Here is a 27681-nt window from a genome sequence, read left to right as displayed (position 1 = left end):
TGAGAATTCTTTGTACGTGTAATCCTGTATATATTTACTGTATAGTGTTTGTTTATTTAAAATGCAAAAATAAATAATTATGAGCCATTAATTTAACAGGCATCTGGGGAAATAGAATGATCAGTTTATTGTAATTCAGAATTTGAGTGAAACACTTCACTTTTTAATCAAATGTATCTCTGAGACCCTCCTTAAGGGGGCAGCACTATAATTTTCAGTAGCTGCAACATTGCTCAGTCTGCTATAAAATAACCTATATTACATAGGCATAGACCGTAACATAGACAGTAAACACCATTATTCTCAAATAGTACAAATAACTACATCTAAACACATTAACAGAAGGCCATAAGACAGCGAGCACCTGAAATTTTCTCGTCAAATTACAAACTCTTTTGAAGCTGCTTGTCTTTGTCTTTTAACTGTAGCACCAATGAAAGATTAGAGTAATGGAATTCAGAACTGATGCAAAACAAAGACACCTAGCAAATGGTGAATCATGGAAGAAGAGAAGTGGCCACGAGGAAATAAGCATTCAAAAAAGCTCAGGATTCACAGCAGTTTGACAGAAGTATCGCCTGTAGTAATGAAAACTGGCATTAGGGTTTAAGCAGGAAGTCTACACTGGTTCTTTGGTCCATTAAGATTTCTTGATTTTCATCCTTCTATAACAATTTTTGAAGAATCTGGCTTCTAAATGCATCAATCGCGCTACATACTTACCATGACAGCTTTTGTAGATACGTATTGTTATTAAAATACCCTGTTAGCTTACTGTTTGTTATTGTCGCCATGGAATCAATAATATCCGAACAGATTCAAAAGGACTCACACACCGGAAGAAATGTAATAACTGTATGAAGTCAGAGCTTATGTTTCAGACATTAAGCTGGTCCAAATGCATGTACTGTTCATTGATTATAGGAGTGCGACATTTTTTATTCTGCAACCAGTAAGTCTCTCACAGGACTGTTTGAGCAGGGGTCTCAGATTCTGAAGCTCTGCTGGAGTTCATTTTGTCATGGTGCACTTTCTGATTGCAGCTTTGGCCATTTCCAGTCTCCCGGTCTGGCTTAGCCTTAGCGGAGAGATCAGCTCCCATTGTGGCGTCTGGTAGCCTGGAAGCTTCAGTGCCGGTTACTGGAATCACTTTTTCAGTGCACTCGTTGGCTGTCTTCACCGGCATGGGAGCCAAGGAGTTTTCCAACTGGTTATTACTTGAGCGGCGCTGCAGGGTGTGTTGAGTGCATGAGAATGACCGTTGCCTGGCTGCGTACTGGGAGTGCGGGAAGTGGGGGGTGATTGCTCGGGTGACTTCCTGTTCTCTATCACCATCCTCTTCTTCTGAGGTCACCTCCGGTAGCGTGCTAATGAGGCGGGACGGGCCGCCAAGGACTCTTGGAGAGACCAGCGCTGTAGCTGATTGGTTTGACGGGGGGCGCCATTGCTGAGGGGAAGCACAACGGCCTCTGCTCATCGAGCAGTTGCTGTAAAGACAGACAACCAAAGGTTATCATGAGGTTATCAAGGTTATCAAGTTTAATGTGAATTCAAAGGCTTCGTTCTATAACATTTCACCTGGGATGCTGCACTGGTGGCTGCCGGTAACCTATGACCCCAGAAAAAGATGCACTTCGCCCTGGAAGGCCAGGACTTGCGGTCCATTGATTGTGTGGGACAGCATGGTCATTCCATGACATGTCGTTGTCTGGAGGCATCTGAGTAGCTGTTTTTTGAGGTCTGTGAGCCAACAGAAGCTCCACAACCTGCTGATGTAATCCCTCACGGGCAACGTCGATTGGACACCGGCCAGACCAGTCAGACAAATCCTGATTGGCTCCGTGGAGCAGGAGGAACCTGGCAGTGTCATAGCAGCCATGGAGCGCAGACAGAAACAGAGCAGTCTCTCCCTGGCAGGAGAGGACAGGGAGACTTCAGTTTAAACACAAAGCGAGTTCTTTACTGAAGCACGAGTTCCTTAATCTCCTTATTTAAAACTTTGTATTCTTATTTTTGGTACCTTGTAGTCTTGTAAATCCACTGCTGCACCATAGCGAATGAGGGTCCGAGCAAGGATGAGGTGGTTAACTGAGCATGCCCAGTGAAGGGCAGACCTCCCTGGTGGAGAGAATGGGTCGAAAGTGGAGGGGGGGGGGGGGGCAAAACATAAAACAGGGTGGGATTAGGTAAAAGAGAAGTGCAAAGATCAAAGAGGGGGAAACAGAGAGGATGGGAAGATGGAGGTTTGATAGAGGGAAGAGGGGAGGAGGGATGACGGCTTAGCGGGAGAAAGAGTGACAGCAACCGTCTAGTCCAGGGTGAGAGCATGAAAAAGGCAGAAAGAAGGAAGAGTGCGAGCTGGAAAGCGGAAGCAGGAAAGGCCAGTGAATGTGGAAAGTGTGGGAGGGGTTATGGTGAGAGGAAGCAAAGGAAGTTAAAACGGCAAAACAGGACTGACTGGCTTAAAGCAGATTAACGCTACTCTGAATCAGAGGAGGGGAGCAGGGCTGCTGGAGTGAGGAGGAGGAGGAGGAAGAGGAGTGGCCAGTGAAAGACGAGGAGGATGGTGTGTGGGGAGAGCCAGAGAGAAGCAGAACAGGTTATAAACCGACAACCTACCTCCCAACGACATATCAAGAAATCGTGATCGCATACAGAACTCAGAATCAGTGAAATACTTCCATATAGCATCATTTTACTTGCTTTTTATTTTAGTAAAAGATTGTTTCACCTGCAATCACACAAACGTGTGTCGCTCAGGTCGTATTGCCGACCAAAGTGATCCTCGTTCCCTTTCCTACGTTACCACGAGCCTCGTTTGTACCAGTAGCCCAGTCCTGCTAAGTGGTCCAGAGAATGGGGTTAGAATAGTGCAGTACCGGTGTGGTCTGTGTTGTTGACTGGCACTCCAGCTCTCAGCAGCTCCAGTACCACCCGGTCCAGTCCACTTCTGACTGCACGAATCAAGACCACAGATCCATCTGGACCACACCACTGAACTGGGGTAGACTAAACACACACACACATATACACACATAGATTAGGTTTCTATATCTTTGTGGGCAGTCTCCATTTATTTCATAAGTATAACCTTAATCTCAACAGTGACAACCTTAACCCCTACCCTGCCCTAATCTTAACCAGAAGTAAACAAAGAAAAAAACAAGACTTTTGGCTCCTTTAGTTCTATGATTGCATTCACAGATTTTTATAAAAGTGTGTTTTCCCTTGTGGGAACCTATAAAGGGTCGGCACAAGGTCAACTCACATCGTGGGGACCAATATATACATGCTCACACACACATATACACACACACACACGTGCACGCATGCACACAAAATGGTAATTACACAATTTTACATTATACATAATGGCTCCAAAGAACAAAAGAACATCATACCTTTTCCTTACAAACAAAACTGAATCAAAAACTAATTAAAGGTACACAAAAAGCTATTTAACCATAACAAATAACTTCCTTCCAGTTCATTTTAGTTATAGCCTGAAATAAAATTCAGGTATACAAATCACTTTGGAAAACAGAACATTGAGATGGGGTAGTGAGCATATTAACTGACCAGTTCTACAGAGATTGATCCTATTTGCAATGATAATCACGTAGGCTGACCGATAAGACATCGCTTTCATAATTTCATTCAGTACAATAGAGGCAAGACCAGAACTGAAGAAGAAAAAAAACACTAACGTTGCTGAATGTCCTGCTTTGTGCTGGGTTTGGGGCTCTTTCCCATCCTCTAGATGCACCTGAAAGAAAACAAACAAATGAGATATTTACATTTCTTAATTACCTTTGAAATGAAATGATCCTTAATTTGCTATTTGTATAAGTACAGGTACATCGGAATGCTTTGTCTCTCTTATCCCACCTTGCTCTCCTTTGAGACAGACACACACAGATATTCAGTTGAGTATGAAGCTTGTGAAGCTGATCTATGGTCAGGCCATTTATCTGATGCCCCTGGACCAATTTGGGAAGTTAAGGGCTCAATGGACGTGTGACTATTCTGCTGCGGCCAGGACTGGAACCAGCGACCTTCTAATCCCCGACACAGAGGCCTAACCCCCTGAGTCACACACCGTATTTTTTAGTTATTCCGTTATTTTATATTGACTTATTCACAAATAACCCCAAGACCAACAAAATTTTTAACTTCTCTGTAAAGGGAAGCAGTGCAAATTGATGGTGGCACCTTGGCTTGGGGACTGAATGCTGCTGTTTGCGACCCGCAGGTTCTTTTGCTCCTGAGGTCGATGGTCGTGGATGGAGTTATGTGAGCGTTTGGTGCTGACGTCCTCCATGGAGCTCTGAGTGATGTCAGTATCGCTTCCAATATCCAAGTCCTTTTTGAGGGGCCTGCAGTAATTAAAAAAAAGACAAAGAATGATTTCTTTATTATGTCACTTATGTCAAGGTATTATTGTCCAAGTATTTGGGTCAAAATAAGCTATGTGAACCCAATTAGTGATACCCGCATGCAAAATTCTGCTGCATTTACCAAATCCTCCGAAATTTAATGCTGTAATCAAAACACAGAGCTGTCATACTGTCAACGTGAATAATAACATTTCCCTCTTTTTTAAAAACGTTTTAAACAACAGTAATTCTTTTACAGTAAGAGTAGAGATACAAAATGTATTAAATGTTACCTTTATGTATATTAAAAAGGAAAATAGTGCCATACATTCTTAGATATTAACAACACCGGTGTAAAGTAAACTTATGGCAAACAAGATTGGCAGCAGAGTGGAACCACAATATCTTTAATTTAATCTATCATAACTTAAAGAATATTAAAGTTGTCTGTCTCACCGTAGTCGAATGGCGTCCTCCCCCAGCGGCTCGCTCCGTCTCTTGCCTGCCTCTTTTCCTTTCTTCTTCTTCTTGGGGCTGTTCCTCTCCTTCTCCTTCCCCCTCCTCACTCGTTCACCTCTGTGTGGTGTGTGCAGGGTCCACGAGGGACTGTGGTGACTCTGGTCCGTAACCGTAGACACGCTTTTGGCCCTCTCCCCTCCCCGCCTCCCCCGCCTCCGCCTCCGCATCCGCCTCGCCACCAGGACCCCCAGCAGGGCCAAGGCCAGCGCGAGGCAGGTCGCCACGCCAACCACAGCCCACAGCCACGATGGGGGACCTGGCATTCGAAAGGAGATAAAAAAACTCATTCATAAAATTTAAGATGACGTTAAAAAAATGAAAAAGGAGTGATATCGATCTTTTGGCTTAAAATGACAGGTGTGTATAACAACCTAAAATCAACAAAATCAACACAGGGGCAGTTACCCATAATTTTAATATGTTCTGTGTATAGACCGGACGACAAAACACAGATACCACATCTGGAGTTAAGGGTCGGCCTTGATTATAACCCAAAATAATGGAGCAGCTGCTGGAAGTGGTGCTGGAGGACAAGTAGAGAGCACTACTGAATCCTTAAAAAGTGCCTGTGAAGCACTGTAGTGTCCTGCAGTGGGCGCTGTTCTTCAGATGAGACACTAAATGAAATCCGGATTCACTGTGGTTATTACAGAGCTTCATTACTTTCATTAAATGGAAAGCATGTTTAACCATTGTGCCCCCATGAAAGCTGTGTTTGAGGCTACTTCAAGTTATCCTCAAGCATAATAATTGGCATTATTGCAACTAAACCTCAAATGAGTTCCGAGCATTCAAGGCCAAAATGGATATCATACATCCAGTGGATGCTACAGATTTTTACAATTTAACAAAATAAACTATTAAAATGCTGTTGGATCAAGACCCAATGAAGAGCTGAATTATAAATCCATCCATGCATCCACCCACCCATCCATCCATCCATGCATCCACCCATCCATGCATCCACCCACCCATCCATCCATCCATGCACCCCTCTTCTCTCCACCTATTCAGGTAATTTTTGCAGGACATATATATACAAGATAAAAATAAATCACGCACATACATCAAAGCATTCTCAGGAAAAGGGCTGAGCACCTCACCGTCCTCATTACCTCTGTCCTCCTCTCTGTACCCCAGTTCCTCTGACACTCCTCGCACTTCCAGTACTTGTCGAGCATGTGACAGGTGATTGGATGCCTTCATAGCGCGCAGGAAATTGGCGGCCTGTGCGGCGAATGGGAAGCAGGTGGGAGGGAACTGGGAGCATGGCCTGTTGTCGACTTGGAGGAACAGCAGTGAACTGAGAGTGGGAGAAAACAGGTGAATGAAGGGTGGTGGAAGGACAATAAGTAGTTAAGAAATAAAAGCAAGTTGCACAATTAGCCAAAATATATCCATCCATCCTCACCACTATTCCAGTAAAGCCTATTCCAGGAAGCACAGTTTACGGGGACATCCTGGATGGGATGCCCAGTCCATCACAGGCGCTTAAACACACAGTGATACACTATGGACAATATACAGGCACCGATTAAGCCCATCCGCATAGACAATAATCAATGGAGAAAACTGGGATTCCCAGAGAAAACCAATTTAGAACAGGGAGACCCCTAAACAGATAAAGAGGAGGCGGGATTCAAACCAACACAAGGAGGCAGGATTCAAACCAACACCGCTGAACACTGAGCCACCGACAACCAGCTGCTGATTTATTTGACATACTTACTATCAAAATACAAGCCGCATTTTGGGATGCTGCTGTTTGTTACATCACCATATTTAGAGTATGTAGTATACTCAACGTATTACTCAAAGAAACATTAGTAATAATATGCAGTCACCCATTGCAGTTGGGTGGGGGCTCCTTGTTTAGCAGATCTGCTAGTTCCTGGGGGTCCAGGGCAAACAGCTGCTGACTGCTGTCAAAGGGGGCGATTCCACGCAGCATCAGCGTGCTCTGGAGGATGCTGCTGAGGTCCCAGAGGAAGGAGGTGTTCTGCTCTGAGACTTGCTTGGGTGGGATTTCGGCATGAATGATCAAGGTGCCCTTCGCCCAGCGATAGCTGTGGTCCCGCACGCAGTCGCTCCCGTCCCACCCACAGGGGCCGGTGTTACACCCCTGCTCACAGTGCGAGTTTGCAGAAAAGCGTCTGCAGTACGCAGTGTAACCCGACCTGTGAAAACAGAAAAAACACAGGAAAGACTAAATTATATATCCAGGAACGAATGTCTGCATTGCAAACCAACAAGCATTTCTCTTCCAACATGTGGCAGCAGAGGTGCTGCTAGAGATTTTGGGCCCCTAACCCAGACCAATCCAATTACATTTGAATTTTTTAAGGCCCCAGTCAGTTAGGGGCCCTTAGAATTGTCCTAACTTCCCCCCCCTGCGTAATAGATTATTATCATTATTATTATTTATAGGTACCTTTCAGGACACTCAAGGTCACCTTACGTGAATTAAACATCTATTTTTTTGAGATTTTGAGAATCACTATCATGATGTGACCTGCATCAAAGAACTGTTTGAACATCTTTGTAATTAAATATGCACCATTCTACCAAAAGTCAGGGGTCACTTCCATCCATCCATCTTTTTTCCCGCCACTTATCCTGGTCAAGGTCACATGGGGGCTTACTGCCAATCAAAGGCAGCATGGGGTACACATGCAATCATAAGGTATTGGCAATTTAAAAATGCCAGTTAACCTAAATGTATGTCTTTGGACCTTGGGATTAAACCAGCACAAACAGCTCCCACCCTGGAGGAATTAAGCCACTGTTCACTAGGCCCCAGTGCTGTCATTGGCCCCTTGTTACTATGAATAACAATATAAATACACATTTATTCCAGAAAAAAACAGTAAGATATCATTCTGCATTTGGTCCACTACTGAAATGGGACACCTTGGCCTTGTCCTAATGTATATTCCAGCCCTTAATTTTAGGGATCGTATTGTGTATACTGTAATGTAATAAGCACTTGCAACGGTGCTATCATTTCACTTTGAAGCAATGCACTTACTCGCAGGATTTCTGTCCGGTCAGGCAGTCAAATCCATCTTGCAGGCACTCAGGTTTAAAGCATTCTTTGTCACAGAATCCATCTGCAAATTTGTCCTTACAGACCTTGTAGGGACACTGGGCCCAGAGGTCCCTGATATTTGCCGCTATAGGGAGACAGATACATCAATCAAGTTTGATGGTAATTATAGTTAATCCACCAATCGAACATATTGAAATCCCAGCCCTAAAATCAGTTCTCTTGATATGTACTACAGATTATCTAATTGGCCCAAATGTATTCTTGTCATCAGATATTTGACTTGACTCCTTGTCCCTTACAGACGGCATTACTCTAGAATATCTGTTTTTTTTGTCTTGGCCGTTAGGGTTTCCCGGAGTCTTATTAATACTGATTAACCACAGCTTACGTGAAATGCAGTTTATTTCATAGGGCTGAAGCTACCTATGTTGTGAGGTCAGTGCTACAATGTAACTGATAACAGGTGACAGTAGACTTTGAAACAATATGAATGAAAAAGACGTTATTAACTGCGCATTCAGAGTTTGCTCGTAGGCAACCCAAAAGCATTTTGTACAACTTAACAGATGTTTTCATTCCCATCATAAGAGCGTGCCCTTGGCATGAACTGAAAAGGAAGCTGAAAACGGAAGCTGGGCATAAACAGGAAGTTTCTAGGAGAGGCAGATAGAGAGAGGAAATGGAAGGGGTGGGAGTGAGCAAGGATAGAAAGCTCTTATTGTGGGGATGACAATAGGCTTGGCAGGTGTGTGGAAACAAAGGAGCCAGGGACCGAAAGCCGTCAGAGAGGATTTCATTTTGAGACAGCATCAAGATTTGTACGGCAATCCACAGAAAAGATGGAAAAAACTTGTACAACAACAAAAATCATGTTTCTTTGTGGTTTACATGTAAAAGGCATGTCACAGAATGACAATGGAGCGATGATGCTTAGAATCATTACGGTACAACCAAAGCGGGTGGAAAATAAAGAAAGTTGCATGACTGCAATGCCCACCAATAAGCAGCCATGTTGTTGAAAAACATACGTGTTGAGGTTCTATGTACTTTTAACTAGAATCATGCACAGTTGATGGAACTGCTACATCCTGCAGGACATCTGGTTGGGTGCTGTCCCATATCACAGATTCTCCAAGCCGTACTGACGCCAGTTTACCTTCTTCTAGGTCTTTAGCTAGTTCTGGAAACATCAGCATAACATGTGATACTTACCTTGGCTGCGGCAGCTCCAGAGAAGCAGGGCTGCTGTTATGGTGAACATCCCTGGAGGACAGCTGCAGGACTTCTCACCCTCTGTATCTATCACCTTTAATACTCAAATCTACAAAGCGCAGTGATACAGTGTGACAGTGACTCCCTTCTCCAACACTTTCACCCCTATGATGCATCTGCTCACTGGTCCATGCGTCAGTGCTTTGCGAATCGCTCCGATGGACTCTGTTCCTATGACCGTCTGAAAACTGCATTCGGTTACCCCCCTGCAACACCCCCCACCAAATGCTCTCTGCTTCTTTTTCAGAAGCACAGCGGATATCTGGACAACTTCCTGCCACTGTGTGGAAAAGAATAGGAACAGGGTGGGTGAGCGTGTGCGTTTTTCTCTGTCTGTGTGCGGTAAAAATCTTCATGTGAGAATATATTTTTATAGGTATGTACTCATACATGTTGCATATACTGTATAGTACTGTGCAAAAGTCTTAGGCAGTCAAAGAAAATGACATTTAAATGATCTTCATGTTGGTGTAAAACTGACATTATGTCTGTCAAAGTGTGCTAGCCATTTCAAAACCTCTCCTAAAATCACCCCAGCATTTGTAGTAACCAACGTATTTTTTGATTCGGCACCTTGTCTGGCTTATCAATACCTCACTGAGGTTTTAAACTAATTAAATTAATTAATTAAGCTTGTGGCCAAAATTCCATGAAGGTTTCGGAACCGAAGTGATGTACTTCACGCCATCCAACAAGATATCAGTAACTTAATGTATAATAGAAGGAATTCTTCTTCTCATTTACTACACAGATAAATAGCTTTAAACATTTTCTTTGACTGCCAAAGGTTTTGCACAGTACTATACAGTATATGCATTGAGTTTCTAAATAATTTGGTGTGTAGGTGAACATCATGTTTGCATGGAACATAACAGTGGTTTTCTCTCTTTTTTCTTGCAACATCAGTCATTTACCTAAACATTTAAATCTGGGATTTATCAGCATAAAATACTGAATGTATTAAGTAATTTATACGAAAGTGTAAATGCTTGTCATTTAATCTTACAACAGAGCAGCTCTTGTTAAGATTTGAGGGTTGATTGTATAGCATCTGTAGTCTCCTTCCTCATAGTAATGCCAGATGACTCTTGGAAACAGCATCTATACTTCGGCTGTTTAGAGTACCTATCTTGACAAGAACCAAAACTAAGGAACATCCTTTCAGGTGGATAAACAGGAAGTCGAAGGCTGAAGTCAAAGACAGACATGTCAAGAACCAGGTACTGACATAACTAATGACCTAAATAAATAAATCATTAATAGTGTGATACTGCCACATGCCAAAGTGTATTTGGTTATATGTGTGTATATGCATGTGCTTAATACTTATTACCTGACAGTATTTATTGTCAGATACATGCTAATGTGCTTTAAAATTAATTATATACAGGCCTACTCCTGGCAACTTAATACTTTTTGATTTTATGAAAACTTATCTCACTACATTATTAATAGAAATGTAATTCATAGAGATTTCACGATCTAATACACCATGCATTAAGGCAAGCAAAGAACTTTCAAATTTATATTTAAAAATGCTTCCATTGTTGTTTTTAATATATTACAGATGTGGTGGAGAGTGGGTAGCACTGTGATTCTCACCTCCAGGCTTGTGGGTTCATTTGCTGCCCTCGCATTTTCTCCCGGTATTTCTGCAGGTTTCTACGGAGCCTCTGAAGGCCCATAAGGTGAATTTTTTAAATCTTGTTCGCTCAAGTTATTATCTTGTGCGGACAAGATAATTTACTATAAATTCCTAAGCTTCTCTGAGGGCTTGGGATACACACAGACACGATGTAATGGGCAGAATTCAGCTAATGAAGTTTTATTTTCACATTGGAATGTCATGCAGTGAAATTGCTGCTGCTCTTGTATAGGTCGCAAAGTGACAAGCGCTTGTTTTCATGCACAAAACACATTGTGTGCCACAAAACAATTAATTAATAACGAAATCAATCATTTTGTGGATGAAATGCATTTCCTTGTGCCTTTCGTGATTCAGCAAAAGACGAAACGCATTTCATAGTTCCACAAGAGCATTGCGTGATTCCACAGAATCAATTTCGTCCACAAAATAACTGTGTATCATTCATGGCATACATTTCGTCCACAAAATGACTAATTCCTATCACTCATGAAATGCATTGCGTATACAAAATGAATTTATTTAGTTGATTAAATTAATTTTGTCAAAGAAATGACTTTCTTCTGTCATGTTTTTTCTGCAAGGTGCTGATGTCAATTCTGCGCACAAAATAAAACATTTGTTTAGATTTCTGTGTTTTCGTGGGCAAAATATAACTGTTTCTCTGTCTCTCTGTGGACAAAATGCAGAAAGGCATTACTTGATTTTGTTATTAAATAATGCTTTTATGGCAGAAAATATATTTTGTGTATGAAAATGAGCGCCTGACAATTCGTGCCCCATACAAGACAAGCAAGAATCTCATTGTGTGGCATTTCTAATGTGAAAATGAAACTTACAAGATAAAAAAATCACCATATGGGACTTTAGAGGCTCCGTATGTTTCCTTTATGTACTTCGGTTTGAGCATTTGGCTAAGTGATTCGGTGAATTTTACGTTTCCCATAGAAGGGACCGCATTCCCGTAATAGGCCCTAAAATGGTATGTGCAACTGCTTGAAATATCCGCACGATGTCGCACTTTCCTAGGTAGAATTACATATAATTACATATACAACAGTTTAATAAAAAGCATGTAACGTTTACACCTAATTTTTATTTTGGGCTACATTATACTGCATAACTATACTCTATTAGTTATATTTTGAGGTACAGATTATTTAATAAACTAAAACAAATAGCTAAATGAAGGAAGTACTCCAGCTGCCTTGCCCTGCCCCCCAGATAAATCGTACTTTCATTTTCGTTACAAGAGCTGTTTTATTCATCGTGCATCGTCTGCATCAATCTCCACAACGGTAGCTATCAGGGATCACTCACGTTACGTGAGTGCAGCTCTCCAAATTACATAAAGTTTACAGCAGTTACTACGACAGACGCCGTGCGGGGTTGGTTCGTGTTGAACTGAGCAACCTGGAAACAGTCCGCGAGCTACAGGACGGCATCTGCCCTCGATAAAGGCGTAAGTAGCTAACAGGCTAAGTTACCTGAGATACTGCTTGTGAATATATACACATCTATAAATGGGGAAATTCATTCTCCAAAAAGGTAAAGGAAATATAATTACTGTTTCACTTGTGTAATTGAAAGCGAAAGCAAAATCGATGTAGTTTGAATATGGTTTGGTAAAACCTTTATAACATTTTAGTAAAATAAAGGTCAGTTTGACAAAGAAATGCGAGAAAAAAAAATGAGTAAGAAGGAATTTATGTGGGTACGGGAGTGGTGGCGAGGATGGAAAACCAAAGCGGCCTCGACCTGTGACGCGCATATTACGCGACGGGGGTGAAATCCGAAATGCGCTTATTAAAGGCGGCGCTGGGTGGCGCGTCATGGCTGGGGATGTTTACAGGTGAGCTGGGGACAAGAAAACTATATAAGTATTTGGAAGAATTCCAGGTGGGAGTGAAGTCGGCTTTCGCACACGAAATTAAGACGTTCTTTTAAACGTTGGGGGTGTGTCCTTTATTTCTTCAGACTGATAGTGGCAACCCTAACTAGTGTAACACATACCATTGGCTTGGCGTTTGACTGTTTCACGCCTTGTTCTTCCACGACTCCCGCAAAGTCAGTTTTCTGGTTAGCTGGCACCTCCACTGATTACGGTTTGTGCTGGATGTCTTGTTTGGTTTTTGTCTGAAATGTGTAACAAAACTTAGATTAAAATCCCGACTCTTAGTGTCATTAAACAGAAGTTTATCTACTTTGTCTTGTTGATGTTATTACAAATTACATGTTGTCTTTGGTGACAGATTTTGAACATTACCTTTATGGTTCTCTATTTGTTTTTTGTTTTTTTTGCTATCCCAACTTGTATAGGATGCAGAAGAAGATGGCTTTCTCGCCATTCCTGTGTCTCTGCTTGGATGTTCTTGCCCTGCAAGTCATTCGCTGGGCCCAGCTCTCTGATCTCCTCATCCCCCACCCCTTCATCACCCTTTGGGGAGGTGGACTGCTCCGTGCCTCCCTCCTGCTCTCCTTCACCCTGTGTCCTGGCTGCCCACATTGGCTGAAGGGGCGAGAGGGGATCCAGACCTTGGTGGTGCTCAGCTTTGTCTCTCCTGCCTACATCACCCTACTGAAGGCCTGTGGGCTGCCAACATTCGAGCTCCTTTGGGGGTGGCATTCCTGGCAAGGGGTATGTTCGGCCATTCCATATGCAACACAGCATTTTACACAGATGACTTTATTTGACACATTGGTGAAATTCACTCCTCATCCTTCCTGTTGTTTTACCAGATAATACAGGGATATGGAGTCACGGTTGTGTCTCTCCTCCTCTGGCAACAATACATACCGTCTCTCTCCTTCAAGAAAGCAGAGGACCCGCAGAAAAAACAAGGGGCTTCCCTGAAAAGGCTGCTGGGATTCATGACCCCATACACCATGCAATTTTTTGCCGTCATCGTTTTTGTGATTGTCTCCTCCTTGGGTAAACTTGACTGCAGCCTTCGTTTTGTGTACCCGCCCTGCTATATTACGTTGGGGGATGTCACTGCAGACATTGTCACACCAAAGTTCACATGTGATAGGATGTATACCCCAAACTTGCACTCACCATATATAAGGATATGCAAAAACAATTCATTCACAGGGATGGAAAAAGTACCTCTTCTATTACACAATAGATAACTGCATTTAATAATGGAAAATAGCTAAATGGCAAACTACAAATTAGTGGTATTGTTATGTATGTATGTAACAGTAACACTTTACTTGGGGGCACAAATACTTAGTAGGAACTCATTTACAACTGAAGTACAAACCATGAACAAATATAGTGGGTGCTTTAGATTAAAGACGCTTCAAGATTCATTAATTATGAACAAACATGGGATCAGTATTTCAAATGCGTCATTCATTATTTGTTCCTTCAATAGTTCCTTCAGTAGTTCACAACAGTTTACAGAAGTATCAGGTATAGTAACAAATATAGTAATTGCTTGAGATAAAAGATGCCTCACGATTCATTAATGATGAACGAGCATGAGATCAGTATGTGACTAAGACAATTGATACTAATAGGGTAATACTATATTATTTGTGCCCCTCGAGTAAAGTGTTACTGTATGTAACAGTGACAGAAGAGAACATCCGTTACAATGTGGCTATCCTCAGGTGAGATGGCCATCCCCTACTACACCGGCCGCATGACAGACTGGATCATGAACGAGGACGAACCGGAGGCCTTTACCCACGCTATCACCGCCATGTCACTCATCACCATCATGAGGTGAGCCGCTCAGCACAGCTAATGGTGAGGACAATGCTGATGACTTTGGATCTGTTCTGACAGTCTTCATCTCTGCACTCACCTCTTGCAGTGCTGTCTGTGAGTTTGTGTGCGACCTCATCTACAACATCACCATGAGTCGCATCCACACCTTCATTCAGGGTCAGGTCTTCAGGTCTGTGCTGAAGCAAGACATCGCCTTCTTTGATAAGGCAGATACTGGTGAGAGACTCCCGTTTCGTGTCAGGCCCCCTTATAAAGCACAGTCTGTCGTGATCTCCTTTGCAGTTACAGTTGTTTCTGGCAGGACAACAGTGTCTGTAACTTAGAACCCAATTTTTCCTCCTATGCCTAATAATAATAACACTTAGTTGTTAGTCAGTCATGTATTAATGAATAAAGGTACCAGGTATCACTCACCCCCTGATGGAAAGTGAAGTCAGACAATACACTTGAACTCTAATATGAATCCACAAATGTTGACTTCTAGGTGAAATTGTGTCCCGCATCACCACGGACACTAACACGATGAGCGAGTCTCTGAGCGAGAAGCTGAGCCTCCTGATGTGGTATTTCATGCGCGTCATCTTCCTCTTCACCTTCATGTTGTGGCTCTCGTGGAAGTTGTCTGTCTTCACTCTACTGGGGCTGCCCGTCATCCTGGTCATTCCCAAGATCTCGGGAAAGTTCTACCAGGTTGGCCTGACCAGTCTCTTTAAGCCTGCCATTTTGGCTGAATTTTGACACCTCTTAAGTTAAAGACCAAGCTGCAGTTAAACTTTCGCCCAGTCATTCAAAGTGCAGATTGTTGTTAAAAGCGTCTGTATATTTTAACTTAAGAACATCCTTTGTCCCTCTGTTGACATGTGGGCTTAATGTACAACATCTCTCTCTAACTCCCACAATGCACTGTTTCTCTCCTAGTCATTGTCAGTGAAAGTGCAGGAGTCGCTCGCCCGGGCAAATAGTGTTGCTATGGAGACCTTCTCCTCCATCAAGACAGTGCGCAGCTTTGCCAACGAGGATGGAGAGACGGAGAGATATAAGAAGAGGCTGGAGGAAACCTACTCGCTAAACAAAGTAGAAGCTGCAGCCTATGCTGCTTCCACCTGGACCAACAGTGTGAGTCTGTCTGTCTGGAGTTCTGGATGCACATTGAATTTAATAATATTACCTGACAGTCTATAGGGGTGATTCATATGTATTTGATCAAAGGAAAAAAACAAACTCTTATTTTCCCCAGTTGTCTAGCTTGGCTCTCAAGGTCAGCATTCTGTACTATGGCGGCTGCCTGGTCACTGGAAGGAACGTCAGCAGTGGCGATCTGGTCTCCTTCGTCCTGTATGAGCTGCAGTTCAGCTCCGCTGTTGAGGTACTGCATACCAAACTACCTCGGTGCGCAAGTAGTGTAACTTTTGTTGTAGTGGATCTGTCTAATGCTGAGGTTTTGTGGCAGGAATGCGCCATAAAGCTTTTTATCACATTGTATAAACTTAGAATAAACCAAAAATAGCTGATATGGATTCTACCCTCACTAATTTGCTCTTTCTGTTTAAGGTGCTGATGTCATACTATCCCCATGTGAAGAAGGCTATTGGGGCCTCTGAGAAGATCTTCGAATACATGGACAGACAGCCCCAGGCTCCCCCAGAGGGTTCTTTGGCCCCCAAGACCCTACAGGGAAATCTGGAGATCAGAAATGTCACCTTTGCCTACCCAAGAAGGCCTGACACTGCTGTGCTCAAGGTATTTGAATGCAGTTATTGTTAAAGTGGGAAAGTAAAATTCAATGAATAGATTTATTTGTAAAATTCTCAGAGATCCCCTGATACCGACTGTTATAATCTCTCTGTCTCAGGGCTTCTCTCTGAAGCTGAAACCCGGGGAGATAACTGCTTTGGTTGGGCCTTCGGGTGCGGGGAAGAGCACCTGCGTGAATCTGCTGGAAAGATTCTACCAGCCACAGAAGGGGGAGATCCTGCTGGATGGGCAGCCGTTGCACAGCTATCAGAACCAGTATCTGCATGGCAAGGTAACGGGTTGTCAGTGTGATCACCAAAATGTGCCCCACGCTGCATTATTTTGTTTGTACAGTAGCCTCAATTAATATAATAGCATGTATGTCAGCAACTACTGATGTTTGTTTGATTTGGAAAAATTCTTTTGCCTTCTGAGGAAGCAGTGGGGCTTGTGTTTAAAGTCCTAGTGACTTGCATTGCAGTTCTTATGGTGCACGGCTGGCCTGCATACAGACAAGCCAGGAAGAACTAGGAAAATCGACTGTATGTGTTCACATGATTGGCATATACTGTGTGCTTGTGTACAGAATTTTCCGATTACGGACCACGAAGCAGATGGTTTTCTGTCCATCTGAGCTCTTAATTTAGTTTGATACAAATAATTACTGAAAGCATCATAAAGTTCGAATAATGGTATTGGGGATATAGCTGAAGAAATGCTATAATTTATAAATGCATTTAAAATAAAAATCAGTTATATGAAAATTAGCGACCGAACTACACAAAGAATATATCTTGTAGTTAACTGTCTTTTGGTTGCTTGTTAGTGGTGTATAAACAAATAAGTTGGATTATTTTTCAATAATGGACACTTTTATTATTAAAAGTATTTGGTTATCCTTTAATAATTACAACTATGCACAATGTAGTTTTAAACTGTTAAAAAATTAGCAAGTCTTCAGCTGATGCATTAATGTGGTTATAAAGATGCATCTACAAGTATCCATGGAGTTCATCCCAGAAGTGAGGAAGCCGGTCGATCTGGATGTATCTCGATCATTATAGAGGAGAGGTCAAATATACTGTACAACATAAGATACAAAATCACACACATTGATCTAAACCTCTATAGTGGGAGGGCAGGCAGTTTGTTTTGGTTCTGCCACATGCCGCACATTTGGTAAAATACATCACATGACATCCACTTCGTCTGTTTCGGACATCTCTCAAATATTTTTTAAGGCTTCTGTAGGATGTATGATCGGACGTTACTCAATAGGACATAAGTTGACGGATGACTTTGTTTCAGATTATATCTGAAATGACTTTACTGGCATATGCTAATCTAGTACTTTGAGTTAGGACAGATGTATTGCCAGATGTTACTGTTTGTTTGGATGATCAGAGACATTCTTGTTCAAACTACTGGCAAACTCAAATTTTTAAAAAATATGGTCATACTAGATTGCCGTGGTGAGCCAAGAACCAGTCCTCTTTGCCCGTTCTGTGAGAGAAAACATCAAATATGGCCGTGAGGACGCCACCGAGGTTGAAATGATCGAGGCGGCCAGGCTCGCTGAAGCTCACGAGTTCATCTCTAAACTGCCAAAAGGGTATGACACAGGTGAGTCTGTGCGTGTGTTTTTATAAAACCCTCTGTGGCATGCTGACATTTGTCATAATAATCCCCAACTATGATTTGATATTACATTTTATTCTGCATTTACATTCAATGGTTGTCTGTTTACATACAAAGGACTGTTTTTTTTTAAGTAACTGCTTCTGATACACTGTCCTTTGTTTGATTCATTGTGTATAAGTGTCTGTGCCCGACTCCATGTTTTATAGTTTTCTTTTTTGATGTGTTTGATTATGCCTGTCAGGTTTGTAATGCACTTTAAGATTCTGCCGGCACTTTAGGTTGTCCCACTCCACACTGCCATGCCTTTCATATAACTAACCCTAACCCTAACCCAACCTCCTGTGTGTAACAGACGCCGGGGAGAAAGGGGGTCAAGTCTCAGGGGGACAGAAGCAGCGCATCGCCATCGCCAGAGCCCTGATTCGACACCCCCGGATCCTGGTGCTGGATGATGCCACCAGCTCTCTGGACACGGAGAACGAGCACCGGGTATTCATGTGTTCCATATGATAATTCTGCTGCTGTTAACCTGAGAGCTTCACATTCTGAGCGCTTCACATTCCGCATTGAATATTTGAGCTTTTGAAGTTGGCACATTTATATCAGTGACTTATAATGATTATGCCTCTCTGCACAATCCACTTTCACACCTCAAAGAATAACAAATTTGCCAATAGACCTCAATGATAAATGTGGCCCAAAAATGATGGTGATAGAGCAATCGATTGTTTCATTATTTACTGGGAAATTTGTTTCATTATTTCGATCTATGCCGTTCCTCAAAGTGACATTCATATCTTTGTTTTTCTAAATACGGAATGTGCTCTCACACAATCATCCAAATTTCCTCTCTCTGCATCAGTATATTTTTTTTGGCCTTTTTGACAATTTGGTAATCACTAGTCCACCTTTTTGTTGTGTATCTGATGGTATTTAGCGTGATGTTCTCTGTGCAACGTTCCAGGTGAACGAGGCTGTGTTGAAGATTTCGAAGCAGTGTGCTGTGTTGCTGATCGCCCACAAGTTGAGCACTCTGGAGATGGCCAATCACATCGTCTTCCTGCGCAGTGGTGAAGTGATAGAGGAAGGCTCCCATGAAGAGTTGCTTAGGAATGGCGGGGCTTACGCCCAACTGGTACAGCAGCAGAACACTGCATTCCAGCGCAATGCAGAGTAACAGCTGGACACAGTGGGAGGCTTAGAACCATATACAATTACACACTGTAAGCACACCTTAACCGTTTTCTCAAATTATTCAATAATACATGTAGATGCAATAGAATATTAATGTGGAGTGTTACTGCACATTGTGGAATTTAGGTGACCACCAGGAACAAAATACAGTCAAGAAAGATCTTAATAAAGGAAAAGCAGTGCCTGGCCCTTAAAGTATCACTTTACCAAAGATACCTTCTTTCCATTTCTCCCTTTGTCAGCCCTTTCAGGCCAGTCACTGGCACTTCCTGTTCCCTGGCCAGGCATAATCACAAATATAATCAATCAGTCCTTCCCACAGACCCAACCTTAACATTTTTCTTGCTCCAAATATGCACATTGTAAATATGTTTTGTAAATTGTATTTGTTGTTGCTGTATGCATTTAAAATGTTCTTTATTACTATTTATTTTCTTATAAAATTGGGAGGAAAATGATTCCTTGGAATTATAATGGGGAAAAAAATCAAAAACAGCTAATTTCTGTACTTCGATATGGCTTTTTGTTTTGGCTCACACATCCCCAACCAGATTTCCAGCCAGTAAACAAAGACTGTACAGTCCTGCAGATGGTTCACAAATGCCCCAATGTGCATGTCCAAATCGTGTGGAAATCATAATAAAGAATACATGGCATAAAAGGCTTAATCTGTGTGCTTTTAATGAAATGTACATTTGGCATTTTTTGAGTTCTTTTTTTTTGTTAGTAAACATCATTAATTCTGTTCCTTCAGGACTAACATATACTAATCATTTCATAGAAAAGAGAGTTTAATGTCTGTAATCAGAAAAGAAACTAATAGTCCATTGTCAATATGATATTTCCTCATGCCAAACTATTGAAATGTTGCTATTGGTCCTTCATTATGGTTGTTTAGGTAATATAACCCATCAGAGGGGACTTTTCTCGGCAAACGCCGGGAAGTCCCTGATTTTTCTTCAGATTCTCTATTGCTTTCACAATACCAACCACATGCAATCGTAATTAAGACGAGTCATGAAAAGGTTCAGTTTTCCGGTCTACAAAAACATTGTGAATAATGTGAATTGACAGCACATTGTATTATAAATAGGTAATTGAATTGCTTATAGTGAAGGAACTGATTTATAAGTGATTTAACGAACATGCTGTTAAAACTTGTAATTTGGTGCTATATTACTTTTGTTTGATTTTAGTAATCTTACCATGTAGTAGACATTTTGTATTTCTTAAATTTGATTTATAGGGCCTATGATTGTACTGTACCAAATAATAGACTATGGGAACCAGTCAATGCGTTCCATGAATGTAGCATGTCATCAAGCATGAACGTGGTTCAGACATACAAAATTTGATCCTTTTTTCAGAAGGTACAGAAGACTTTCAAAAATCATATGATAAAGGAGGAGAAATCACACCACTTTCCTGGAAGCCAGAGGATACAAGGGCTGCAACCGAAATCACATACTTGCACAGTATGCAAATACTTTCTTTAGAAGCCTGCTACTTGAAATAACTAACTATTCCCTGTTACTAGTGGGTCTTGCTGGTATAAGTGGCTTAACTTCAGTGAAGGCATCACAGCTATACATCGACATTTAATATATATAATATATAAAATGAAAATGTTTAAAAGCATACAATAAGTACATATAATAAACATGAGAACGTAAAACAACTTCTGTAAAATTCTTATAATTTAGCAGTCTCTCTCAGCCTGTACTGCCACCTTAATCTGGAGATTTCCATCCCGTGACCCCCCATGTTCAGACAGACCATCACCTCCCTCACAGCTGCACTCTAAGTCATACGTCTGACCATGGATGTGCCAGGGACATAGAGGTCCTTACATTTTTTTTTCTGGCTGGCACACAAAGCGTCATACCAGGTGATGTCATGGTCTTTAATGTCCCAAAATTCACTTTGAACGATATTGTGCACAGGATTAGCTGGGCAATATTAGGGATATAGTGGTAGTTTCACAAATTCCAAAAAAAAAAGCCACAAATGTCCCTTGTTATTTTAATAGCAAACTGTTCCACTGTATTTACCTTCAGTTTTTAGATATTTTTGTATGATAGCTACATGATAGCTTGTTTTCCTGGAGAAAAACAAAAAACATATACAAATCTGACTCAACTTATGTAACTGGGTATTATTTCCTACTTAAATTTGTATAGAATTGGCAAGACTCCAGTTTCAGCTCTAGTGGTCTTGTGGCACAGTGCACACTTCCAAATTTCACAGAATGTACTATGTAATCCGGGTACCGTTCGCCTGTTATTTCATCCATACTGAGGATTTGGACATACTGCTCACTTCGTATGTGATATCTTGCCTACCTCATAGCAAACAAGCATGTGATTTTGAACACACTTTTAAAGATACTGTTAGGCCTCATTTTGTGTATGTGTATGTCCTCAGTCCACAGGATATTTTGTTTGTTTCAGTTAAGAAAAATAAATCTCTATAATCACATATTTCCAATTCCCCCCCCCCCCCCATCTTTTACCTACAAGTACAATAACTACACCGGGACTTTCACACATTTAAACATTTATTTCCTTTTTTACACTTTTTTTTGCAATGATCTCCATAAGACGGAGGAAGCGTTCCTCTCTCTCTTTAGCCTCCCTGTCTCTCCTCTCCTCCCTCTCTCTAGCCTCTCTGTCTCTCCTCTCCTCCCTCTCTCTAGCCTCCCTGTCTCTCCTCTCCTCCCTCTCTCTAGCCTCCCTGTCTCTCCTCTCCTCTCTCTCTCTAGCCTCCTTATCTCTCCTCTCTTCCCTCTCTCTAGCCTCCCTATCCCTCTTCTCCTCTCTCTCTCTAGCCTCATCTTCTCTTCTCTCTTCTCTCTCCAGCCTCTCTTGCTCCAGCCTCTCCTCCTTATCCTCAGCCTCCTGCAGACGCTTTTCCTCTCTAGCCTCTGCATCTCGTTCTCCGTGTTCCTCCCTCTCCTCTATTTCTTTAATGAGCAGGACAAAATCTGATGTCCTTCTTCTTTTGTGCTGCAGCACTGGTGATGGTAAAGCATCAGAGGCGATCAGGGTGGGTGGCATGACTAAGGGCCTTCCCCCGAGCGCCTCATCCATTTCAGTATACCACTTCCAGGACACTGCTGTTACTTCACCACCCTCTGTGCTGACCCCAGTGAATGGGTTCCTAAGATCCTAAAAAATGTCACAAACACAGGAGATTTATTTTCATACTGTAAAGCTTATTTCTGGAAATCTCTTACATATGAAATATTTTACCTTTCACCTACTTACCTTGTACTTTTGTTTAAGATTCTCCCACTTCCTCTTCACACGGGCAGCGGCCACTTTGCCCTCCAAATTGTACTCTCTCACAAAAGCTCTGACACAAAGAAACGACAATAAACTGTTAGCCTGCCATGCTAACCGGCATGTCAAAGATATGTCTAGATGTATGTCTTTAAATGCCTGACACCAGCTTTAGGATTGCAAGTTGTCTGTGGAATTTCATATTCTGTCAACGACTAATTTCAGATCGAATTAACAGCACCGGCAGAAATAAATCCACTTACTCAAAGCCTTTGATGGATGAATTACGCTTTCCAGTAAAAAGGGCTTCATTAGCCACTCTCCACCGGATCAGGTTCAGGGTGTCGTTGTCTGACCCTGTAACATTGAGGTGAATTTCAGTTGTACAGTCTAGTTAGGGATGGGCGATAACACTGATATTCACTGATAACTGATTTTCATTCAATCCAAGGCTGGTCTCACAGATGCCGATTTCCAGTGCCACATAGTGCCAGACATTGGGGGTGGTGATGCTAAATATTATTGCCTAGATGTGGGCAGGGGATGTGCCAGTTGATCGATAGTTCCATTTTCCTTGATCTGGGCCCTAAGATCTTTCTCCCCCTTATGGACGGCTTTGGCAGGTTCATATCCTGCTCTGTATAATATATAAAATATACATTTTAAATATATTTTAACGTTAGAATCGATTCTCAAAATGAAAACATTTAAATAGAAAGAATCGATATTTCAGTATTCAGCTGCGCATCCGTACATAGAACGTTTGCCATGTTGGTTATAGACTGAATGCTTTTTCCAAATCATTCTTCGTTAGTTTGAGGTCAATTTCACGTCATAACAGCAGCTGCGTTAGCTGCTGAATATATGAACATTTAGGGTTATAAATGCTGTTTTGGCTTACTCTGTCTACCATAAACGGTTGTAACAGCCTAAGGTAAATTCAGCTAAACTGATAACCTCAACTCAAATTGGCGGACAGCTAATCTTTACTAGCCGGTCGGTGACTGTCGTAGTGAAATCGCAATCTACCGATTCTTACCGAAATATCAACAGCTGACTTATGTACTGTTAAAACTATCACCGAAAAAAATGCATATTAAGGCCAACTTGTGTGACTTGGTATTGTTCTCTACTTACATCTGCAAAGAGACTGCACTTCCTCCGCCATATTGACACAAATGTCTGAGCAAATAACGTTTCTTCACTGGTTGCAGGCTGCAGCTTGTGTGTCGTTATGGGAGAGTGTAGCGTCCATCACTTTCACATTTCGGAAAATGTCATCCGGGTACCGTTCGCCTACTGTCTAATCCATACGGAGAATTCAGACATACTACACCTCGCATACTATATTTCGCCTACTACGTTATAAACAAGTATGCGATTTCAGACGCCCGCAGGACTGCAATAAATTCACCAAGTCGCTGAGTGTACAGACTCGATCCATGGTGCCATCTAGTGACCCTGTGAAGTATTGCAATCACCTAATAATGTGTTCGTGATGTGCTAGTCTTTGTGTTGTTTGTAACCACGAGTGATTCTTGATTTTAAAATATGAGCTTAATAAAAAATATTAAAGATAAAGCATACATTATCCGACTGATTTTCTATTACACACTATAAGTGCAGTTTGGTAAATGTTATATTAGTTATAATCTATTAAAGTTGTATTATAACAATTTAGCTATACTATGATAACCAAAACTTGCTACTATTGTTAATAATGTGGTGGTGTGCATAATGAGTTGCATTGTTTAGTTTTTCTTCACAGGTCCTTTATCTTTTGGTGATTCTTCGTAGCGTGTTCTTTTCGTTTCTGTCATTCTGTCAGTGTTGTGATTATGTTAATCACCATGATGACACTGAAATCACACGATAATGCTGACATTCCCAGCTGCACTGGTGTTGGCTGATGGTGACCTGGGTCGCCTGGGTCTGGTGGAAGCATTCTGTCACTCTGTGGGTGAAGCGGCGCAGTGCAGCACTTCTGGATCACCAGCTGTGAGCAGTCCGTGCGCAAGATCTCCAACTGGCAGTTCTGAAAAGACTATCATCTCCTCATTGCTGTTATCCAGAAGGTCTCTTTCCTGCTGGCCCATAATGACAATGCCCTTGATAATGTTGCAGCTCTTGTGAAGAACATTAGAACATAATAAAGTTACAAACAAGAGGGTGCCCATCAAGCTTATTTGGAGGGAATTAAACTAATAATTTAAAGTTGGCAGGATATTGTCAAGTTTAGATTTGAACATATCTAGGGCTTCAGCTTGCACCATCCCTTCAGGCAGACTATTCCATACTCCATTATACATACTATTCCATCTATAATTACATGCTGTGAAAAGTAGTCCTTTCTCAGATCCAAACTAAAGTGTTCCCCTGCTAATTTCCCGCTGTGGCCATGGGTTCTTGAATTAGAACTTACTCTGAAGTAACAATTTGGATGAACAGCATCTAAACCTGTTAAATCTTATAAACCTGAATCCCTTAGTCTCCTTTGCTCAAAAGCTAAACAAATTCAGCTCTACCAATCTCTGTTGATAAGACATCCCCCTAAGGCCAGGAATCATTCTTGTAGCCCTGTGTTGGGACGTTTCTAAAGCAGCAATGTCCTTTTTGTGATTAGGTGACCAAACCTGGACACAGTATTCAAGGTGAAGTCTGACATCTTAGTATTAGCACCCTTGATTTAAACTCAACACAGCTGGAGATGGAGCCCAGCATCCTGTTTGCCTTTTTAACTGCTTCTCCGCTCTGGTGAGAGTGAGACACAGAAGTGTCAACATTCACACCCAGATCTTTCCCGTAATCAGCTTCCTTAATTTCAATTGAACCCATAAAATGTCTGTACTGAATGTTTCTGCTTCCTGCATCGATTATCTTACATTTATCTACATGAAATTCCATCTACCATTTATCAGCCCAGTCTTTAGTTAGATCAAGGTCCTACTCTGACATTTTGGTTGCTCAGAATCTGATGCACCTCCTAACTAGGAGTCATCAGCAAATGTAACCAGTTTTCCATATATGTTAGTATCAATATCATTTATGTAAATTAGATAATAATGGTCCAAAAATTGAACCCTGTGGTACTCCACTATTGACACAGGTCCATTGTGACATTGTGCCTCTAATAGCTACTGTCAGTTAACCAGTTTTTGATCCAATCTGCTATAGTTCCTAATATACCCGCTGCTCTGAGCTTAAGCAGGAGTTGTTTGTGTGGGACTACATTGAAGGCCTTCTGGAAAGCTAAATAAATGATATTGTATTTAAATCAATTTCCCTTGTGGCCACCTGAAAAAACTCAAGTATATTAGTCAGACAGGATCTACCCCCCCTAAAGCCATGTTGGCTGTCCCTCGGAATGTTATTAGTGTCTTCAATATTCAATAATCTGTCCCTGGGTTATTGCCTCTATACATTTTCTAGTTATACTAGTTGGTCTGAAGTTCGAGGGATTGCGTCAATCTCCCTTTTTGAAAAGGGGCATTATATTTGCTTACTTCCAGTCTGAGGATACCACACCTGGACAGAGATTTTTGAAATAGAAAGTTAAAGGTCCACAGATAATACCCCTCATCTCCTTTAAAACTGCACGTAATTTTGAGTTTAGCTAGACCTTGTAACACATCAGCTTCAGTTATACATCTATTGGCCAAAGGTGGAGACGAATCCAAAGTAATATCGGGTGTGTTGTTTATATTTGATGAACGCCCCTTGAGCTTCCAATAATATTCTTTTAAAAAATTCCCACACCTCTTCTGTAGTTCTGGTATCTACCTCCATCCAGTTTACCATCTCTGGTTTCTGTCTCATCCCATTACAGTTTGCCTACCTAACAGTGTATATTTTCATTCCTGACTTTACTTTACATACGTGAAAATTTACCTCAGATTTAACCATGTTATGATCACTACTGCCAAGTAGATCAAGACTGTCAAGTTTACCAGTCCTGTCTTGATTATTTGAAAACACAAGATCGAGACTGGCTTCTCCTCTGGTGGGAGATTTCACAAACTGGGTGAAAAAGCAGTCTTGTACCCTTTCTACTATACGAAGTTCATTTGGTGTGGAGCCTATAACGGTGTCCCACTGTATACCTGGTAAATTAAAGTCACCCATAACAACCACATCATTATTATTACTCTTGCCCCTGAAATCATTACATTAAGTTCTGCTCCCTCTGCATCTATATTAGGTGCCTTATAACAAATACCCACAATTAAACCACTGGAATATCCAGCTTCCAGTTTTACTCATAATGCTTCTGCAGGTTTACTTGCATTAAGGAGTTCCCTTGTCTGCAGATATGCTTTTACATACATAGTGACTCCACCACCCTTTCAGTCCTGCCTGTCACTAAAAGCATGTAACCCCCCCCCCCCCACACACACACACACATTTATTCTTAGCTAACTTCCCCGCCTGCCCCCCAGTTCTTAGTTTACACACTCCTCGGTTACTCTACACATACACGTCCCCAACAAACTGGTTCCCAACCAGTTCAGGTGCAACCCATCCGGCTTAAACATATCTAATCTGTTCCATAAACCTGTGGGCAGCATAGTGGATGATTATCAGTCCACTCCCAACCAACTACAATGACAGCAAAAGCAGAAAAATGGCATGTGCTGTCCAGGGTGCAGAGATAACTTGTGGTTGGGAGATAACCAGAGCAGAAGGAAGTATTTGCACATGACCCTAAAACAGACCTGCTACTTCTGTCTTGGTGGCCATGGATCTTATCAAAAAAGTGACTAGAATCATATGCGATTCCTGACCAGAGTGCCACACCACTGCTGAGAAAATGAGTGCAAGAAATGTTCTGTTTACCCCTAGTCTTGCTACAATATTAGGAAGACATTACCTATAGTGTTTATCCCTATTTTGATCATTTACCACAGTACCTATTAAGGGAGATGGTAAGAAGGTAAGAAGGCCATGCCTTAACCATCATGCCACCTGCTGACTATGTTCCAGAAGCTGAGTCATCTTAAGGAGATATCTCAGGGCCAGCATTCACTTTGTGGACCCCCCCCCCCCCCCCCCCCCACACACACACACACACACACACCCTTTTTGGAGAATTATTATAATATAAATTCTTTACGTTGTTCATTAATAAGTCTAATATTTAAAAAAAAAAAAAAAAAAAAAAGGAGCTATTTTAAGCAGACACAACATTTAAAGAAAGATCGCCTTAACTTAATTGCTAGATCAGACAGTTATGT

The 27681-nt window shown here is 41.7% G+C and overlaps 3 protein-coding genes and 1 long non-coding RNA gene across 10 annotated transcripts; 2 read left to right on the top strand and 2 right to left on the bottom strand.

The window, feature by feature from the left end:
* Positions 1-107: 107 nt before the first annotated feature.
* On the bottom strand, positions 108-9657 carry notchl (notch receptor, like). Of its 3 annotated transcripts, none has more exons than XM_072716063.1 (12): positions 9304-9657; positions 9157-9209; positions 7924-8068; positions 6740-7072; positions 5999-6198; positions 4833-5151; positions 4213-4376; positions 3708-3766; positions 2880-3009; positions 2021-2118; positions 1579-1910; positions 108-1487 (listed from the first exon to the last, which is right to left on the bottom strand). In XM_072716063.1, exons 1-12 carry the CDS (start codon positions 9606-9608, stop codon positions 962-964), a joined length of 2664 nt encoding a protein of 887 aa, XP_072572164.1. In that variant the 5' UTR covers positions 9609-9657; the 3' UTR covers positions 108-961. The 3 variants fall into 3 exon arrangements, with proteins under 3 accessions (XP_072572164.1, XP_072572165.1, XP_072572166.1); XM_072716064.1 differs by having other exon boundaries at positions 6011-6198; XM_072716065.1 differs by having other exon boundaries at positions 9157-9443.
* On the top strand, positions 9437-11014 carry LOC140592548 (uncharacterized). The gene is made up of 3 exons (XR_011992870.1): positions 9437-9521; positions 10289-10436; positions 10784-11014. It is a non-coding gene; the product is annotated as an uncharacterized lncRNA (long non-coding RNA).
* Positions 11015-11921: 907 nt separating this feature from the next.
* tap1 (transporter 1, ATP-binding cassette, sub-family B (MDR/TAP)) lies at positions 11922-19837 on the top strand. 5 transcript variants are annotated; one of them, XM_023801477.2, is made up of 13 exons: positions 11922-12409; positions 13181-13499; positions 13601-13793; positions 14480-14594; positions 14686-14816; positions 15085-15290; positions 15519-15716; positions 15838-15966; positions 16152-16340; positions 16453-16626; positions 17798-17957; positions 18328-18464; positions 18940-19837. In XM_023801477.2, exons 2-13 carry the CDS (start codon positions 13182-13184, stop codon positions 19150-19152), a joined length of 2163 nt encoding a protein of 720 aa, XP_023657245.2. In that variant the 5' UTR covers positions 11922-12409; position 13181; the 3' UTR covers positions 19153-19837. The 5 variants fall into 5 exon arrangements, with proteins under 5 accessions (XP_023657245.2, XP_023657244.2, XP_023657242.2 ...); XM_023801476.2 differs by having other exon boundaries at positions 11923-12323; XM_023801474.2 differs by lacking the exon at positions 11922-12409 and adding an exon at positions 12659-12713.
* A 1871-nt stretch (positions 19838-21708) lies between these two features.
* On the bottom strand, positions 21709-23898 carry LOC111838407 (uncharacterized). The gene is made up of 4 exons (XM_072715896.1): positions 23588-23898; positions 22714-22807; positions 22436-22523; positions 21709-22336 (listed from the first exon to the last, which is right to left on the bottom strand). The coding sequence occupies exons 1-4, from the start codon at positions 23616-23618 to the stop codon at positions 21719-21721; spliced, it is 831 nt and encodes a 276-aa protein (XP_072571997.1). The 5' UTR covers positions 23619-23898; the 3' UTR covers positions 21709-21718.
* Positions 23899-27681: the final 3783 nt, after the last annotated feature.

The sequence above is a fragment of the Paramormyrops kingsleyae genome, chromosome 9, assembly GCF_048594095.1.
Source record: "Paramormyrops kingsleyae isolate MSU_618 chromosome 9, PKINGS_0.4, whole genome shotgun sequence".
NCBI lineage: Eukaryota > Metazoa > Chordata > Actinopteri > Osteoglossiformes > Mormyridae > Paramormyrops > Paramormyrops kingsleyae.
Note: the sequence above shows the minus strand (reverse complement) of the source record. Positions and strands in the feature narration are given on the sequence as shown.

Bases quoted from the DNA above. Each gene is read 5' to 3' on its own strand.
- notchl (XM_072716063.1), bottom strand. From the start codon at position 9,608: ATGTATGAGTACATACCTATAAAAATATATTCTCACATGAAGATTTTT. The intron at 9,210-9,303 runs AGGGAGTCACTG...CAGCTGTCCTCC, and splicing joins AGGGGTGAAAGTGTTGGAGA to AGGGATGTTCACCATAACAG. The intron at 3,010-3,707 runs GTTAGTGTTTTT...GTGTGTGTTTAG, and splicing joins AAAGCAGGACATTCAGCAAC to TCTACCCCAGTTCAGTGGTG.
- tap1 (XM_023801474.2), top strand. From the start codon at position 12,694: ATGGCTGGGGATGTTTACAG. The intron at 14,817-15,084 runs GTGAGAGACTCC...GTTGACTTCTAG, and splicing joins CTTTGATAAGGCAGATACTG to GTGAAATTGTGTCCCGCATC. The intron at 15,291-15,518 runs GTTGGCCTGACC...TTTCTCTCCTAG, and splicing joins TCTCGGGAAAGTTCTACCAG to TCATTGTCAGTGAAAGTGCA.
- LOC111838407 (XM_072715896.1), bottom strand. From the start codon at position 23,618: ATGGCGGAGGAAGTGCAGTCTCTTTGCAGAT. The intron at 22,524-22,713 runs GTAAGTGGATTT...TCTTTGTGTCAG, and splicing joins TCATCCATCAAAGGCTTTGA to AGCTTTTGTGAGAGAGTACA. The intron at 22,337-22,435 runs GTAAGTAGGTGA...GACATTTTTTAG, and splicing joins ATCTTAAACAAAAGTACAAG to GATCTTAGGAACCCATTCAC.